The sequence below is a fragment of the Gouania willdenowi genome, chromosome 6 (assembly GCF_900634775.1).
Source record: "Gouania willdenowi chromosome 6, fGouWil2.1, whole genome shotgun sequence".
Taxonomy (NCBI): domain Eukaryota; kingdom Metazoa; phylum Chordata; class Actinopteri; order Blenniiformes; family Gobiesocidae; genus Gouania; species Gouania willdenowi.
In genome coordinates, this window is record NC_041049.1 from 35,614,650 (window position 1) to 35,631,881 (window position 17,232).

At 46.4% G+C, this 17,232-nt stretch overlaps 1 protein-coding gene across 10 annotated transcripts in view; it reads right to left on the minus strand.

Annotated features, from left to right (window-relative positions):
• Nucleotides 1-17,232, minus strand: part of LOC114464554 (pleckstrin homology domain-containing family A member 5-like) — a 205,988-nt gene that overhangs the window by 27,580 nt on the left and 161,176 nt on the right. For all 10 annotated transcript variants that reach the window (XM_028448853.1, XM_028448850.1, XM_028448851.1 and 7 more), the window contains one exon: nt 7,182-7,297. In XM_028448853.1, the coding sequence (XP_028304654.1) occupies nt 7,182-7,297 (116 nt within the window). The remainder of the gene's footprint in view (nt 1-7,181; nt 7,298-17,232) is intronic.

Consider the following 17,232-nt stretch of genomic DNA (forward strand, 5'->3'; position numbering starts at 1 on the left):
TACAAAATGCTTTAGATAGCATGTCAACAGGCAAAGCACCAGGTCCAGATGGGTTCCCTGCTGAATTCCTTAAACATTTCTGGTCAATGCTGGCTCCACTATTTTTCAGAGTAGTAACAGAGATCAAAAATAAAGGGCATGTAGGAGGTCACATGAATACAGCGAACATTAAATTGTTACTTAAACCAGACAAAAACCCCATATTACCCTCAAGCTATCGTCCCATCTCACTTATTAACACAGACTTAAAAATTATTTCCAAAGCACTCACATCCAGGTTAGAGAAAGTAGTACAGTCAATTATACACCAAGACCAGACAGGTTTTATTAAAAATAGACACTCCACAGACAATGTGAGAAGACTGTTTAATGTGATCAACATGGCACAGAACTCTAAAAAGAAAAAAATAATCTTGTCACTCGATGCAGAAAAAGCATTTGATAGAGTAAACTGGTCATTCCTCCTAACTGTCCTTGGCAAATTTGGCTTCGGAGAATCATTCATACAATGGATCTCCACCCTGTACAATAAACCTAAGGCCTCAGTAACCACAAACAAAATAACATCCCAAAGCTTCACACTGCAGAGGGGAACCAGACAAGGCTGTCCACTCTCACCTTTGCTTTTTGCAATATTCGTTGAACCTCTCGCAGCAGCTGTACGTCAGAACTCTGTTATTAAAGGAATCCACTCATCCATCTCAGAACACAAAATTAATCTTTACGCGGATGACATTTTACTCTATTTGGAAGAACCGCAATCCTCTTTAGAGGAAGTATTTAATCTAATAAACAGCTTCTCTAAATTATCAGACTATTCCATTAACTGGACAAAATCATCAATCCTCCCTTTGACAAAAAACTCTTGGAATCCTGCACACCAAAATCCACAACACCCCTCCACCACAAATACAATTAAATATCTAGGCTTAAATATATCACCAAACTTAAATGAATTAATTAAACTAAATCATGATCCGATGTTGGACAAAGTCACAGAAGATCTGCGGAGATGGAACAATCTCCCCATCTCACTACTTGGCAGGATAGCCTCAGTTAAAATGAAAATCTTACCAAAAATAAACTACTTGTTCTCAATGATACCACTGAAACCACCAAAACAATGGTTTCAAAGATTAGATTCTACAACTACAAAATTCTATACTAGAAAAAAAAACCTAAAATAAGACGAAGACGAGGGTGGTTTAGAAGCACCTAATTTCATGCATTATTACTTAGCAAACCAAATACTATATTTAACAGAATGGCTAAGTCCAAAAGAATACTACAACACCTGGCTAGAAATAGAACAGTTAGACTGCAAACACATTAAACTCTCTGATCTCCCTTTTATCACTGCGACCCTCAAACATCACAACTGCTTTAAAAACCCACTAATTGCCTCCACACTGACTGCATGGTGGAAAGCCCTGGACATCACAAATGGCCAATTAAAAACTAGTATACTGTCTCCAATCTGGCACAACCCCGACTTTAAAAATAAAAAAACACCACTCTATCTGAAGACATGGGAAGAGAGTGGAATCACTCATCTCCAAGACCTTTTTGAAAATGACAAGATCAGGTCATATAACAATCTAACCCAAGCATTCGATATAAATAAAAGTAACTTTCTACAGTACTTACAAGTAACAGAGACAATAAAGAAAACCACTCCACTAGACTTAACTACGTTACAACCTCCAGAACTGGCTATATATATGAAAAAAATCTCAACAAAATCAAAAAAACTCTCAAAAATATACAGAGCGCTTTCGAACACTAACTGTAATTACTTACCAATCGCGAAGTGGGAGGCCGAACTCTCAATCACCCCGAGCACTGATTTCTGGGCAGAAATTTGTTGTAATACTTTTAAGATGACAAAAAACACAAACCTTCAGCTAATTCAATACAAGGTCCTCCACAGATCCCACATTACCCAACAGAAAATGCATAAAATGGGCTTCTCAGCAACAGACATCTGCTCTCAGTGCACCCAGAATACAGCGGATTCCTATTTACATGCCTTATGGCTTTGCTCCCCAGTTCAACACTTTTGGATTCTAATCACTGAAAAACTGTCCTCCATTTTGGACTGCAGGATTCCTTTATCTCCAAATCTTTGTTTGATTGGAGACCTGACAATGCTTCAACCTCCAGCAAACCAATCACAATCAATCCTTGCGGCACTAGCCATAGCAAAAAAAACAATATTACTAAATTGGAAAGACAAAAAATCCTTAAACATAAACCAATGGCAAAATCTCCTCACAGAATTTATTTCCATGGAAAAGATGTCTGCTCTCAGAAAACAAAAAAAAATAACGTGCTTTGAAGAGCGTTGGACTCCTTTTTTAATTGCATTAAATCTAAATTTTTAAAAGCCTGATGATCTAGCCTGCAAGCGACTGCCAGCACCACTCTTTACTAACGCACTAGCCCAACTGTAGGCCGGGGCCGCCTTGGGCCTCTGGGGTGGTCTTGGTCAGGATGGCTGGGGTGGGTTGCCGGGGTGCCTTGTTGCCTCAGCACGGGTGTGCATTCCTTCTGGGTGTTCACGGGGTCCCGGGGCTGTTTGATTTGGCGCCGTTGCCCCTTGCATGCGCATCTGGTTGGTCTCTGGGGCTGGGGCCCTGCGTGCTCCCCTGCCGCTCCTTCCCCTTGCTCCCTGTCCCCCTGTCTCGTCCTCCCCCCCTCCTCCTCCTTTGCTCTTGCGCCCGGCATCCTGTGGGGTTGGGTTTGGGGGGCTCCCGTTGGCCTGGGGCACTGGTGGATGGGCTGTGGCTCCTGCCTGGGGGACGGGCGGTGCCGTGCCGGGTGGGTTGGCTGGGGGGTGGTCTCGTTGGGGGGCCTGGGGTGGTGGGGTCCTTGGCTCCGGTCCGGGGGGATCCGGGGTGGGGGTAGCTTTGGGGGTGGCTGCTGCCCGGGGTCGGCGATTGCCTCCTGGGTTGCTGGGTGGCGGGGTGTGGCTGTGGGTTGCTCCGTCGGCCCTTGCGGGTCCTTGGCTTGGCTCCCTGGGGCGCACCTTTGCCAGGGATGTCGCTTGCGCGACGAGCCAGGCGGGGCCCCCTCGGGGGCTTTTTGTACGACCGCAATGGCCGGGGTGTGGACGTTATGGCTAGAGGGGTGGGGTGGGGGGTGCTATGGGGCCTCCCCGGGGGTCGTATTGGGCGGGTGTGCGGGGGCGCGGCGCGTGGTTCCTGGCCCGGTGGATCCGCGTTGGGATTGGCTGGTCCGCTGGCTGGGTGCACCGGGCTCCGTGGGCGCGATTCCGGGGCGGGGGTGCCCCGGGGGTGGATCCTTGGGCTACGTGTCCGGGGAGGTGCTCTCCGGCCATCTGCCCGGGGACCGGCCGCGGCTCGTGGCGGCGCTGCGCAGCCTTGGGCGGGGCGGGGCTGGTGGCCTCGGGCCCGCTGTTGTTCGGGGTGTGCTGGCGTCGGGGGGGTGTCTCGTGCCGGTGCGTGGGTCGTCGGGGATTGCCTCCGTGGGGGGGGGGGGGGGGGCTCTGTTGGCGCCGTTGGTGTGGGGGGGCGGTTCCGGGCTGGGGGTGCTTCGGTACTCTGGCTTGCCGGTCCGTGGCTGGCGGGATGGCCCTGCTTGGCAGTGGATGGCGTCCTCTCTCGTCGGGGGGGCCGGGGCCGCCTCCCGGTGGAGAGTGTTGTATCGTGGCGCCGGGTGGGCCTGTGCTGGCCCTGGTGTGGGCATGGGCCTCCCCCCTGCTCGGCCGCTCCCCTTGGTGGCGGGGTGGCGTTGCTCTGGGCCGGCGGGCGGCGGGGGTCGCCCCCTGGGGCGCCGGGGGATGGGGTTGGTGCCTGGCTGTGCCCGGGGGTGGGGGGTGTCGCCGTGCTCCGCGGGGCCGGCGCGGTCTGGGGGGTGCCGTGGGGGGGGGTCTCCGACTGTGCTGTTCCGGGGCCCGCAGTGCCACTTGCCCGTCTGCGCCATCTACCCTCTCGCGTGGCCCGCCACGCGGACGGGCCCGACTCACACTGGACAGGCCTCCTACATGTTCACTTCACCCCACTCCCAGCTGGTCTGGCTCACTCACAAAATGCACCACACACCGATACCCAACCCTTGGGGGGCTGGATGGTGGGGCTGGGGGTGGAGGGGGCCGCCACCTGTGTTACTATGTAGTGGCGTGGGGGCGGCCCTCCCACCTCTAGTTGCCCTACTAATCCCTCCAATTTTAATCGCATCTCAACATGCCACCCCCCGGAGGGTGTATCATCATTTACACCCTCCGGCCTATTACACCACATACACATAAATCCACAGAGGCTGGAGGGGGAGCACCGCTCCCCTCCATCCCCCTTCTTTTAATTACACCCCATACATTCACCAAACACACACATTCACACAGGGGATCGGGAAGCACCATAACAGGGTGGTGGGTTGGTACACATATTTGGGCCTCTCTGGTGGGGGCCTGGCCCCTCTGTTGGTTCCTGGGCCACTGCATAGAGTAAAAGTACATCAAGATGGTGCGGTCGGGCGTGGCGGTGGGTCTCAGGGGGGCTTTGCCGGGGTCTCTCCTTGCGGGGTCTTTCCGGGCTGTGTCGGCCGGGTGGGGCGCGGGGGTGCCTCTCCCCCTTGGGTGTGGCTTGGTGCTTGCTTTGTCTCCTGGTGGCCTTGGGGGCGGGCCCCGCGGTGTGCGGGCCCGGGGCGGCCTACCTCGCCGGTTTGGGGGGTGGGTGTGCTGGGGGGGTGCTGGTGTCCTCACCGGGGTTGGGGCAGGGTTGTTTGGCGCCTCGGGATGATGCTGTTTACTGGGGGGCGGCGTTAGCTGTTCCGGTGGTTGAGGTTGCTTTCGGCCGCCTGGTGGGTATGTCCTGCCATCTGCGGACTGGTGGGTGGGTCCGGGGCATCTTTGGCTGGGGGCTGCTGTCCCGCGCTGGATGTGTGCCGTTGGGGTGCCTCCGTCCCCGCGGTGGGGGTCGCCGGTTGTTCGCGGGCCGGCGGGGGGCGCTGCCCCGTGGCTTGCGCTGTCCGGGGGGCGGCGGGCCCTGGGCTGCTGGCCTTGTGCCGTCTGGGGCTGTGCGGTCCTGCTGGGCTGTGGCCGGGACCTGGGCTGGGGTGGGGGGCGCGTCCCGGGGGGCTTGGCCCGGGGGCTTGCCCTTGGGGGGTCCTGGTCCCTGGGGTTGCTCCTGGGGCCCGGGGTGCTTGACCGGCTGGCCGGGCCTGGGGGTTGGGGGTTGGAGTCGGTGGCGTGGTGCACTGGGTCCTTGGCTCCTTGGGGGCTTTTCGGGTGTGTATGGGGGGGGGGCAATGGCAGCCTCTCGGCTTGGGACCTTGGGGGCGTTCGGGGGGCTGCTTGGCCGTGGTGTGGTCGCCGGGGGCCCCTAGATCTCTCGCTCTTTCTGCTGGCCCGACTGCTTCATCGGGCCCGGGGGCGGCTCATGGGTTTTGCAGTAGCGGCTCTTGGAATCACATTTGTCATGGACGCACTGGCCTCGGGCTGTGGGATAACACTCATACTGGGCTCAACCATAGACACGTTGTTCCCAAATACCTGTTTTATGTAACTTCCACTCACTTCCTCCTCTGCTCACAGCCACCACCATTATTCCTAAGCCGCACACTGGTCACCAGACTGGCTTGATAACACAACAATAAGCACAATATACACAACCACAATTTCACATCACATCACTTGAAACTTATTGACTATTCCCCACCCATTCGTTTTCCTATCTTGTATCCCTCCTCCCTGTTAACTCCCCCCCCCCCCACCCCCCTCACCCTGGTGTAACACTGCCCTCTCTTTTTTACATCCTACCTTTAATAAAGTATTTACCCTTCCCTAGGGAGGGCTGGTGATGGTCACAATTATGCAATGAAATAAATTCATTTATTTAATTGCAATAATAAAATATGCATTGCTGTTAAAAGATTGCACTTCTTGTAGTGATAACCTTCAACAGCATGTGCAGACAAGGTGAAAAAAAAAAAAAAAAAAAAAAAAAAAAGAATTCACTTCCCTGATTTAATACCTTGTTTAGTCTAAAGAAAAACTTAGACATATTTCCTCTTTTTAAGAGGTGGCACCCAGTAATTCGTTGAGCTAATATTAATAATCATAATTAATATTCTCATTCATATAACCCATTATTAACTACCCTTATCCTCCCACAATGCATATGTATGAGTAGGCGTGTCTGTAGAAACAGACTTAATGCCTCGCTCTTGGAGAAGGAGATCACCATAGAAATTTTAATTTGCTATCCACACACTCTTGTTTTCAGTCAAAAAACTGCACATTACAGTAAAACACAGGGCTATTATAGAGGCTATTGCAATTGTGAGTCCGACAAACGCTGCTTCAGAATGTGTGTGTGTGTGTGTGTGTGTGTGTGTGTGTGTGTGTGTGTGTGTGTGTGTGTGTGTGTGACAGCAGCAGAATAAACTGTCATCTGAGTCAGCCGTTTCAAACACTCACCGGAGTGTTAAGCTACTAAGTCACTTTCTTGTCATCCATCACATTGGGCCACAAATGATCACGATGGTCACAATATGAGGTGACATAACGGCTGTTGAAAATGAAACTAATTGTGAGCGCTCACACTGCGCTTCAGATTATCCATATACTGAATTTAAATATATAATCTGTGGATAAAGAGACTAGTGGTTAAGGGAGCAGGCTGGTAATCGTAGCCTCACTGGTTCGAATCTCCCAGGTCCATCATTGTGGGATGTTAATCAGTCCCTTATAGTAACCCTAACTGCTCCCCGGGCACTACCCCATGGCTGCCCACTGCTCTTCATGGGGAGGGGTTAAATGTAGAGAACACATTCCGTGTATGTAGCATTACATATATGACAATAAAGTATAATGTATATTCTATAATAAACCACAGCATTTGTTTTACCTGTGAGGTAGTGTGAGAGGGAGGAGCTCACGTTCTTATGGACTGTGAAGAGTGAGGATTGTCAGGAGGATGAGTTTCCATGTTATGATGTCAAAACGCGAAAAAAATCCAACTCGCCCATTTGGAGCTGATTTTTACAAAATATGGAATAACAGGGTAGGGAGGAAAAATAACTTTTTCAACTTTGACCCTGTGAATTAGGCTATAGGAATGTATATAACTGGAACAAAACCATTATAAAGTGGATTTTATCATAATACTGCCCCTTTAACACATTACAAGAGGATGGGAGAAAAAACAGTAAAAGCTCACCACTCTGGGATCAGCGTTTTTGTTGTTCCGTAATGTGACATACGACGCTATGGAGGAAGAATCTCTGACTGGAGACTTGGTTCTGGGTGGGACGATACCAACTGGGTATGAAATGCCTGGCAACAAAGAGATACAGGGGGGAGGTTGTTATCAACATGAAAAAAAAATCATGACATAGAAAATATTTTAAATAGAACATTGTCAACTAGAATAAATAGCACATAAACCCACCCTGAAGGTATAGATGAAGTATTTTATGAATGCAAATTATCATAAGGAAAGACATCATTGAATGGTTTATCAAAATATTGTGACAAGCAGAAACTAGGTGTCCAAATCTCAAAAGATGCGAGAAAATCTCAGAAGAGGGGCGGAGTCATGCCGGTGTTTGGAAGAGGAAATAGTGTAAAGAACAACAGTACTATTGGCCCTCCAGTACCGGGTTTGGAGACTCCTAACCTATAAGAACATTTTAAGTTTTCCACCCCGTACATAGTGCAGAAGTCCTAAGTCGTAAAAATCTCAAACAGCCTCTCAGTTGCCCATTCTATTTATTAACTTCATAACAGAAATGAAATCCTGGTTCTCTTTAAATTCCTTTAAAGGAGCATAGGGCAAGATCTAGAAATCAGACTCCATAGTGACACCGTAGTGGTTAGGGCTACTGCAGCCATCAGTCAAGCCGCAGCAGGGGTGTGCATCGTTTGGAGTGATTAAGAGGGAACTACAGACAATAAAAAATAGATAGTGAGCTAGACCGCTGTATTATGGGCCGACATGAAGAAAATAAAAACGACGACCACGGACTTGGAACACGGCTCTCTGCATGCTCCGGGGATGATACGACATCCGCTATGGACTTACACTTTCCGTGTTTCTCCCTTCCTTATCCACGACCTACTTTGGGTGAGTTTGTGAACAATTTGAGTACTGATGGAAGTGGAGATAAGTTATGGGCAGTTCTGAGGTGAGAAATCTAACAGACCACCTGTTATTGCTGGCAATTACTGTCTAGATATAGCATGTGTTAATTGCTTTAATCATTTGCAGTTCTCTTTCATAACATTCGTTTCGATGTCTCACTATGGGATATATGCCTCCGCGTCATATCTCAGAAGCCCCATCTCATGAAGCAAACCCTGATTGGCTGGTGAAATGCATTCATCTGCGGCAGGTAGTCCCACCTAATATAAGTAGAGTGAGCGGAGAATACATTGGCATTCAAATAACCTCTTCTCGCTCAGGAAGCTTTTCACCGCAGCAGTTTAACTGTCCACAGGTGGACCCTTTCTGGACTCCTTTCTATCGATAGACCTCAAGTTAATCAGTGTTTTCCCAGTTTCCATGCTTGGAATAACACTGCTTCGAAGCCCTCCACGTTGTCGAAAGCCGACCGCAATCACCCCTGTCTTTGTCTCGGCTCACCACTAACACTCAACGCAAAGATGCCATGGCTGTCGAGCACCAGACACAACACCCCATTTGGCGGCTCGGTTACGACATTGCCCCTGCCACCGCAAGTGGTCACCAGGTGCCCGGCACCTGCCGCCACGGCACCGTTTTACGGTAAAGAGCCTCCGTGAATGGCTGACACTATGGGAAAGATGATGATGTTGCCCTGAACTCCTCACATCTGAGGAGAAAGAGGAAGACGACTCCAGCATGGGCTGTACAGCCGACAGCCTCCATTGCCTCTCGGGATGGAGATGAGGGGGGCACGCTAGCTTTCCCCCTTCCCCGGCTTGGACATGTTTGACATGCGTGCACGCGCTGCGGCCCGGTTAGCCATCCCCGAGCCCGTTCCCCCCTTCTTCCCAAAGCTGCCCGGAGAAATGGCACATTCATGAGTAAACCGCCCCTTCCGCAGCAGGAGATTGGTGTCTCATCCCTCGGCTGCGAGGTGATAGAGAGCCTGGGCCTGCTTCCCTTGCCTCCGGTAGAGCGTGACTGAGAAGGCCTACAAGGCGTGAGAGGTTTTTGGGCTGATTCAGGACCCAGCCACGTGGGTGGAGATGTTGGTTGTCATCCACGTGTCTCCATGTCAAACGCATCACAATCCAGGCCATAGGGAGAGCGATGTAAGCCGAAAGGAAGGACAACGAGGCTCTCCGCCTCTGTCTCCCTGGTAAAGTCCCTGGGAGGAGAAGAGATTGACCGGATCGCTTCTCTCTCCACCCGTGTCGCAGCTGGGAGCTCTGTGCTCTATAGCTCTACCTGTCCCGCCCTGCCATCTCAGCAGGGCTGTTTGGCTGGTCCAGGAAACCTTCAGACTCGGCTGCAGCTCCACTGGCATGGCCTGTGAAGCACACCCAGGTCAGCATAAGTAAGAGAGCAGCTTGACGCGCTTCTCTTGTCTTCTCCAGTGACGCAGCTTGATGTTCCCATGTTCTCCAGGTCCACCTGTTCTGCTTTCGAACGTGCACCTGAGGGCATCCCTCGCCCCCTCCTCCTCGCTACCACGGCTCGGCCTGGAGGCCACCGGGAGAACGAACGTTTTCAATAGAGGTTTGGCTGTTGCCCCTCTATGAAGTGTGCAAAAGAGCGTATACATATATTTCATCATAAATAAATAAAGTGTGACCGCTGTCTCAAATGAAACACAATAAAGAAAGCAGATTATATCACACCATAAGCAGCGCGGTGGCGACACCCGCTGTTCCCTCTCGGTGGATGGGCTGTGCCCCCCTCGAGCAAGGGACAGTGGCGTCTCCACCGTCAGGCTGCCCTCCGGGGTGGGCAGACGTAACGCTCCCCTCGGAGATGTTGGCACAGTTCTATCGCGAGAGGGTGTCTCCACACTGTGGATGAGGCACCTCTCAGTGGATGGCCTGCTGCAGGCGTCCACTCTCTCCCACAAAGGCGGTGTTGCTGTTGGCTTTGGCATTTGTCAAGCGTGTCAGTGACATCCATGCGCTGTCAATGCACCTGTCGTGTGCTCAGGTGTTCGCTGGCAACGCAAAGATGCTGCTGAAGCCCAACCTGGCATTTGTGCCGAAAGTGTTGGGCCTGTGTTCTCCTATTGACGTCACAGCCTTCTCTGCTTCACAGAATGAGAAACAGCCTCATCTGTTGTGTCCTGTATTTGCTGTGTGCGCATATGTGGATTTGACAGGGAGCTTCAGGAGGAGTGGTCAACTCTTTGTCTCCTGGGCTCCATCCCATAAGGGTAAGCCTGTTGCTAAGCAACGCCTGTCACACTGGGTGATGGAGGCGATTGCTTCAGGTTATTCGAGTCAGGGTCTGCAGCCGCCTGTTGACTAGCACATTCGAGTCGGGGTTAGCCACCTCCTGGGTTTTGTTCAGGCTGCAATACCGGAGCTAGAATATCCCATAGTGAGACATCAAAACAAATGTTATGAAAGAGAACTATGGGTTATTTACATAACCCTGGTTCTCTGAGTAATATGACTGAAATATCTCACAAAAGAACAAGAACAAATGAGGAAAAAGCAAAAAATGTTAAACCTGCCCGTGCACAAAGAGATAATGGACGTTGCTACACGTTGCAATAGCTCACTCGATATGCTCGAGCGCTACCTGGAGCAACAACAGGAAGTTGCTGCAGCCCTGTTAAGTGAGAAGCAGTGCATGCTAGTTTTCTGAAAAACAGTCTCATGTGACTGAGAGATATATTGTGTAAGTGAATCAGGATGTTGTATCATTTATTTTTGTTTGTTTTCAAGATTTGTGATTGCAAAAACAAATAGAGTGGTCTTTTAATTTCTCATGCTCACTCTTGTGGTTCTCTGGTATTCACTAATGACTTATGAGATATATTTGTTGCAGACTGTACATCCTTTGACACTTTTAAAGCAGTGTTTATTTGTGAAGCTTCTGATTGGCTGATATTTCATGGTGACTTACATCGTTCCTTCCGCTGTGGGAGACGTTAAAATCTTAGTTACTAATTTTCCAGAACGTGCAACTGTATCCCATCCTGCTGCTCTTTAGGAAGGTAAACACTCTGTCTCATTTTACAACGTATTTACACCAGTTCTTTGTTTTTTCAGCGGAACGTCTTCATTCATTCATCTCTCTTCTGAGTGGTTTCCGGGTTTGTTGCCGGTGTCGGTACTAATCTCGCGAGAACTGCCACTCAGGCCATTTCAAGTAGCAGTTTTCACGAGGCTCGTGACGGTGTTCAGTTTAGTAAGGCATCTTTTAATAATGATTATAATAAAATACGGGATATTTACGGGAAAATACTAATACGGGACGATAGCGAGAAAGAGGGGTAAAATACGTGAGTTTCCCGGCCAAAACGGGATACTTGACAGGTATGGTGTAGTACTGTGTGCCAGGGAGGACTGTGAATTAAATTAAATTCAAATATCACCGCTTACAAGCATGATATTTGACCGTGACAGTAACTTAAACACTTTTAGAAACAAATTAAGACTACAGTTTATGGTAAGTTACTCAGTTTTTGGCGACATATGGCTTTTTCAATTCTGAATTTTGAATATGAAGTCATTATGTTGAGAGACAGCGCTAGTAACTCTATTGGGACGCAGGAGAGGTTTTTGCTAGCTTGACTTTAGGTGACCAAATCATAGTGAAGGGGCAGTGGAATTTACACAGCGGTGGGGACAAGTGTACAAACACAAGTGAGACGCTAGAAATGCAGACGCAGCGTTCAGTAAAAATATGCCAAAAGAAGTGAAGTCGGAATGCGCGCACAGTGCCTGTGAGAGAGAAGAAAAAAGCATAATGCACACAAAAATGGAGCTCAAATGTGCAGATTTGTTCTCTTCAGTATCGGCTTATTTACTCCAGTACATGACTTAATTAGATGTGCACGGCTGCTCTGCGCACGTATGTCATCTCCACTTGCATGTGATTTTCTCTGTATATACTGCTCCCCCGTTTGATCAACCTGCACTGATAATTTGAAGCTATTTGAAAATACATTAATCAACAACAATCAGAAGAGTGGATCATATGTCCACAGTTATTTCACCACTTCAAACATGGTCTAACAGTCGAGAGTCTAGGCCTGGTTGTACATTTGGAGCTGTCTGAAATCAATCATCTGTTCAGCATTCTTTCTAGTAGCGCTGTGCAATTAATCAAAATTTCATCACAATTTCAATTATTGCACTCAACGATTACAAAAATAACATAATCAAGAAAAAAACATTATTTTGAAATTATACATATTTTTAATTTGCTAAATAAAACAAACTTTGACGATTTAGGATATCTACAAAGAATAAAGTGTGGCACACATGACTAAAAACGATATACTAATACTATCTTTGAGTTATTTGACACATCACGTGCAATAAGTGTTTTTGTTTTGTGCAAAAGTGAACATTCTTGATTTCAACATTTGAAGGATTTTATTTACTTTTAAAGAATATATTTTATTTTGGACAAAAAATAAAAAATGTTTTGCCTGACAAATAATCGTTTGAATAATCATGATTTCAATTATGACTAGAATATTGTGATTATTGTTTTTTCTATAATTGAGCAGCCTCACTTTCTAGAACTGTGATTACAGTATGAGCTTCCCACAACACATGCTGCTTTAAATTTGTATCACTAACCTCAGTTATTAATAGAAGTAAATGAATGATAGAAATAATGAAAATCTGCATATCTAAATAAGTCCTAGAGGGAATGAAGAAAAAAATACCCAATGCCACTCAAGTCACTCAAATGATGGACCAAACATTCCCACTGGGCAGAAGGGGGATAGTGACACAGGAGCCTGATGTGCAGAGAATGGTTGAACGATAGCCAGCACTCTTCACTGAGAGACAGATAAGCTACTTCATGTCAGCCTGCCTTCCACCATAAATTTTCCAGCAAATCAAATGTCAGTCTGACCATATCAAGCTGTGAGGACAGAAATCTTAATACTTTTGGAATATTAACACACATCATCTTCATGAAAAAATAACTCTTGCAGTATATACAAATCAGTAAAATGATTTCAATAGAAATATGTGTAGTAATGTTTGTGTAATAATATAGTAGTAATGAATTATTCATCATAGTTTCATACGTTAAGTTCTTAAATTTGTTACAGTATAAATTGATTGATGATCAGCTTAATGTTGCTATCCCTCTCCCTCCCCTCTCCATTTTTCAGGTTTTTGCTGAGTTTAATCGCATCGCGAGTAAGAATCTTGAAGGAGACTTTTATGAAGCCCTAGACCAACACACCCCACGCTTCATTGATCTTTTAAGTACAAAAAAGGAACTACAGGACAAAAACTGACAGACTTGATGCAGCACATAAACTGGATGGTATGGGTCCTGTTGTGTTTTTTCAAATTTTAAGTAATTTACACTACATCATAATTGGTGGTGGCAATGCACTTTATGCCTGTGTCACATACCAGTCACACTGCCTAGTTCTCTGCTTTGCTGCTGATACAATGGAGAGCAAGCAAGACAGATGTCCTCTTTTGGTGACCATATCAATGATACCCATGAGTAAACTGACTTAATCACTTCAACAATTCAAATCTGCTTTTTGAAATCCTTTCAAGCCACCTATACCAGTTGTGGACTACTCATCCAACAGGTTTTTATGTCACTCTCAGTCTGTCATTCTTAGTAACAAAAAAGTACAACAATATGTAGGCTTGGGCGGTATTCAAATATTGATACCGTCAAACCTCCTCCTGATTTTACCGCAGTATACAGTATTACCGTGACTAATTAAAAATGATGACGTAAGGCTCAGACAGTGTCACCAAATGTGTCCTTAAAAGGTTGTAAATATTCTTTTTACAAATGAAAGGCCTTAAAAATTATTAAATTGTCTTAAATTCAGATCAGATAGGTCTTAAATGTGCTTTAGTCACGTCACCACGATATTTTCTGCTGAACACAGACTGAACGCTCTTCTCAAACTCAAATTTGTCTTTAAATAATCAGAGATTTTTTTTAGGCAAAATCGCCTAGCCCTACTGTTGGTAATCACACAAACTGTCGCCACGACAACAAGCACACACACACGAACACACCCAGCACTCCTCCGTCATACATGCAACGACACAAACATTTCCACACTCATTGTGTTTTTGGGTCATTTTTAATGATTATAAATCAAGTTTCTGGGGGTTTGTATGAGTATTTCCTTTGGTAAATGCATTTTTCTGACAAATAGGCGGTCGACCGTTTTTGCCTGTGTGACATTCAGAAAGTTTGGTGACTTGGCAAATAGAACTGCATTGCATTTATTATTTTTAAATGTTTATTTTTTTAATGTTTTATTTTTTTAAATGGCAGTATTGAATCTGATACCGTTGCATACCGCGGTATACGGTATTACCGCCCAAGCCTAACAATATGGTTGTTTGTACATTTCAAGTGAGTTTTTTTTTTTCTTAATGTATGAACCGGGGCATTTCATTTGAAATGTAATTAAAATGTTGAGTTTGTATTAACACAATAAAAATGTTTACAGGGAAGGTGGTACGTGTAAAATGAGATATTTAGATATTACCAATTATGTTAATAAAATTAAAACTGTCTCTAATATAAGCCTGCAGTATTAGAGCAAATACAGAACAGTATCAATCAATCAATCAATCAATCTTTATTTGTATAGCGCCAAATCATAACCAATGGTATCTCAAGACACTTTACAGTAGAGCAGTCTTAAGGACGGACTCTTCATTTTATGGATACACACATATGCATATATACGTATATACACATACATATGTATCCCACACCCAACATGAATTCATCATGGCGGCAAGGAAAACCTTCTGCTAAGCAGCAGGAACCTTGTGTGGATCCCATTCCTATGATGAACAGCCATCCACGTTATGCTGTGTTGGGTGTGTGCAGAGAAAAGGGTGGAGACAGAGTTGTTGAGACTCTGTAACTCCACACTGAGGATCCCACGGACCTGCAAAACAAAAGCCAGAAGGAGTACAGGAGCAAACACACAAGGGAAGAAGCAGACATAGAGGGAGTGTTTGAGAGAGGAATGGGACCCTCTCCGGTCCCTCTCTAACCTAAATGACCTCTCTCTTAACGCCCTCTCCAACCTCTCTCCAACCGAGCATGCCAGACCCCCCGCCCCCGGCAGTCTATGCCTATTGCATCTTAATTATGAGCTATGAGCTGGTTCCTAACTAAAAGCTTTACCAAAGAGGAATGTTTTGAGCCTAACCTTAAAGGTAGAGAGGGTGTCTGCCCCCCGAACCGTGGTTGGTAGATGGTTCCAGAGAAGTGGGGCCTGATAATTGAAAGCTCTTCCTCCTATACTACTTTTAGAGACGAATGGAACAACGAGTAGTCCAGCATTTTGAGAGCGTAGTGTTCTGGGGGATTGTATGGCACTACAAGCTCCTTGAGATAGACTGGTGCCTGTCCATTTAGGGCTTTATAAGTGAGAAGAAGAATCTTGAATTCTATTCTATATTTTATGGGAAGCCAATGCAGAGAGGCTAATACAGGAGTAATGTGATCTCTTCTCCTAGTTTTAGTCAGTACACGTGCTGCAGCATTTTGAACCAGCTGAAGTGTCTTAAGCGACTTGCTCGGGCAGCCTGCTAAAAGAGAATTACAATAATCCAGTCCAGAGGTAACAAAAGCATGGACTAGTTTTTCGGCATCGCCCTGAGACAGGATAGATCTGATTTTAGCAATGTTACGGAGATGAAAGAAGGCAGTTCTTGAAGTTTGTTTTATGTGAGAGTTGAAGGATAAGTCCTGATCAAATAGAACCCCAAGGTTTCTAACAGTTGTGCTTCGTGCCAGAGTAATGCCATCTAGGGCAGTTAGGCTAGCATAGGTTTCTCTAAGGTGTCGTGGGCCCAGTACAATGACCTCAGTCTTGTCTGAGTTGAGAAGAAGAAAATTTTGGTCCATCCAGGCCCTAATGTCCTTTAGACAGGCCTCAAGTTTAGATAGCTGATTTGTCTCACCTGGCTTCATTGATACATACAGTTGGGTATCATCAGCATAGCAGTGGAAGTTAACAGAGTATTTTCTCATAACATTACCAAGGGGGATCATATAGATACAGAAGAGGATTGGACCTAGCACAGAGCCCTGAGGAACCCCGTAGCTTACTTTAGTGTACACAGAAGACTTATTATTCACGTGTACAAACTGGTACCTATCAGATAGGTAGGACTTAAACCAGTTTAGGGCAGTCCCTGTGATTCCAAGTATTTTCTCTAATCTCTCTAGTAGAATATAGTGATCTATAGTGTCAAAAGCTGCACTAAGATCTAATAAAACCAGCACTGAGAGTCGTCCTTCATCTGAAGCCCAGAGTAGATCATTAGTTACTTTAACTAAAGCAGTCTCTGTGCTGTGTTGAGCTCTAAAGCCTGACTGGAAGTCCTCGAACAGGCTGTTGTTTTGAAGAAATTCACAGAGCTGAGCCGCCACAACTTTCTCAAGAATCTTTGAAATAAAAGGAAGATTAGATATAGGCCTGTAGTTTGCTAAAGTGCTGGAATCAAGAGTAGGTTTTTTGAGAAGGGGTTTGATTACAGCTACTTTAAAGGACTGTGGCACGTAGCCTATTGATAGGGATATATTTATTGTCTCCAACAAAGATGGGCAAACTAGGGGAACAACTTCTTTAAACAGCTTAGTTGGGATCGGATCTGAAAGGCAGGTCGATGGTTTGGCGGATGAAATAATAGAGTTAAGTTCCTGAAGTCCTATATGTGTGAATCAGTTTAGGTTAGGCCTATTTACATTTAATGGTACAGCAGGCCCAGGTGAAGGCAGGGAGTGGCTAATTTTATCTCTAATCTTATGAATTTTATCGTTAAAAAATGTCATAAAGTCCTCACAGCTGAGGGCTAGAGGAATCATGGGCTCAATAGAGCTCTGACTTTGTGTTAGCCTAGCTACAGTGCTGAAAAGGTACCTCGGATTATTTTTATTTTCTTCAATTAGTGAGGAATAGTATGTAGATCGACTATGTATTCGTGACTCCTCTGTTTTATTGGAGCGCCACATTCTCTCTAATTTACGGGTTATTTGTTTGAGTGTGTGAGTTTCAGAGCTAAACCACGGAGCTTTCCTCTGACGTTTAATAGTTTTTTCCCTCAATGGG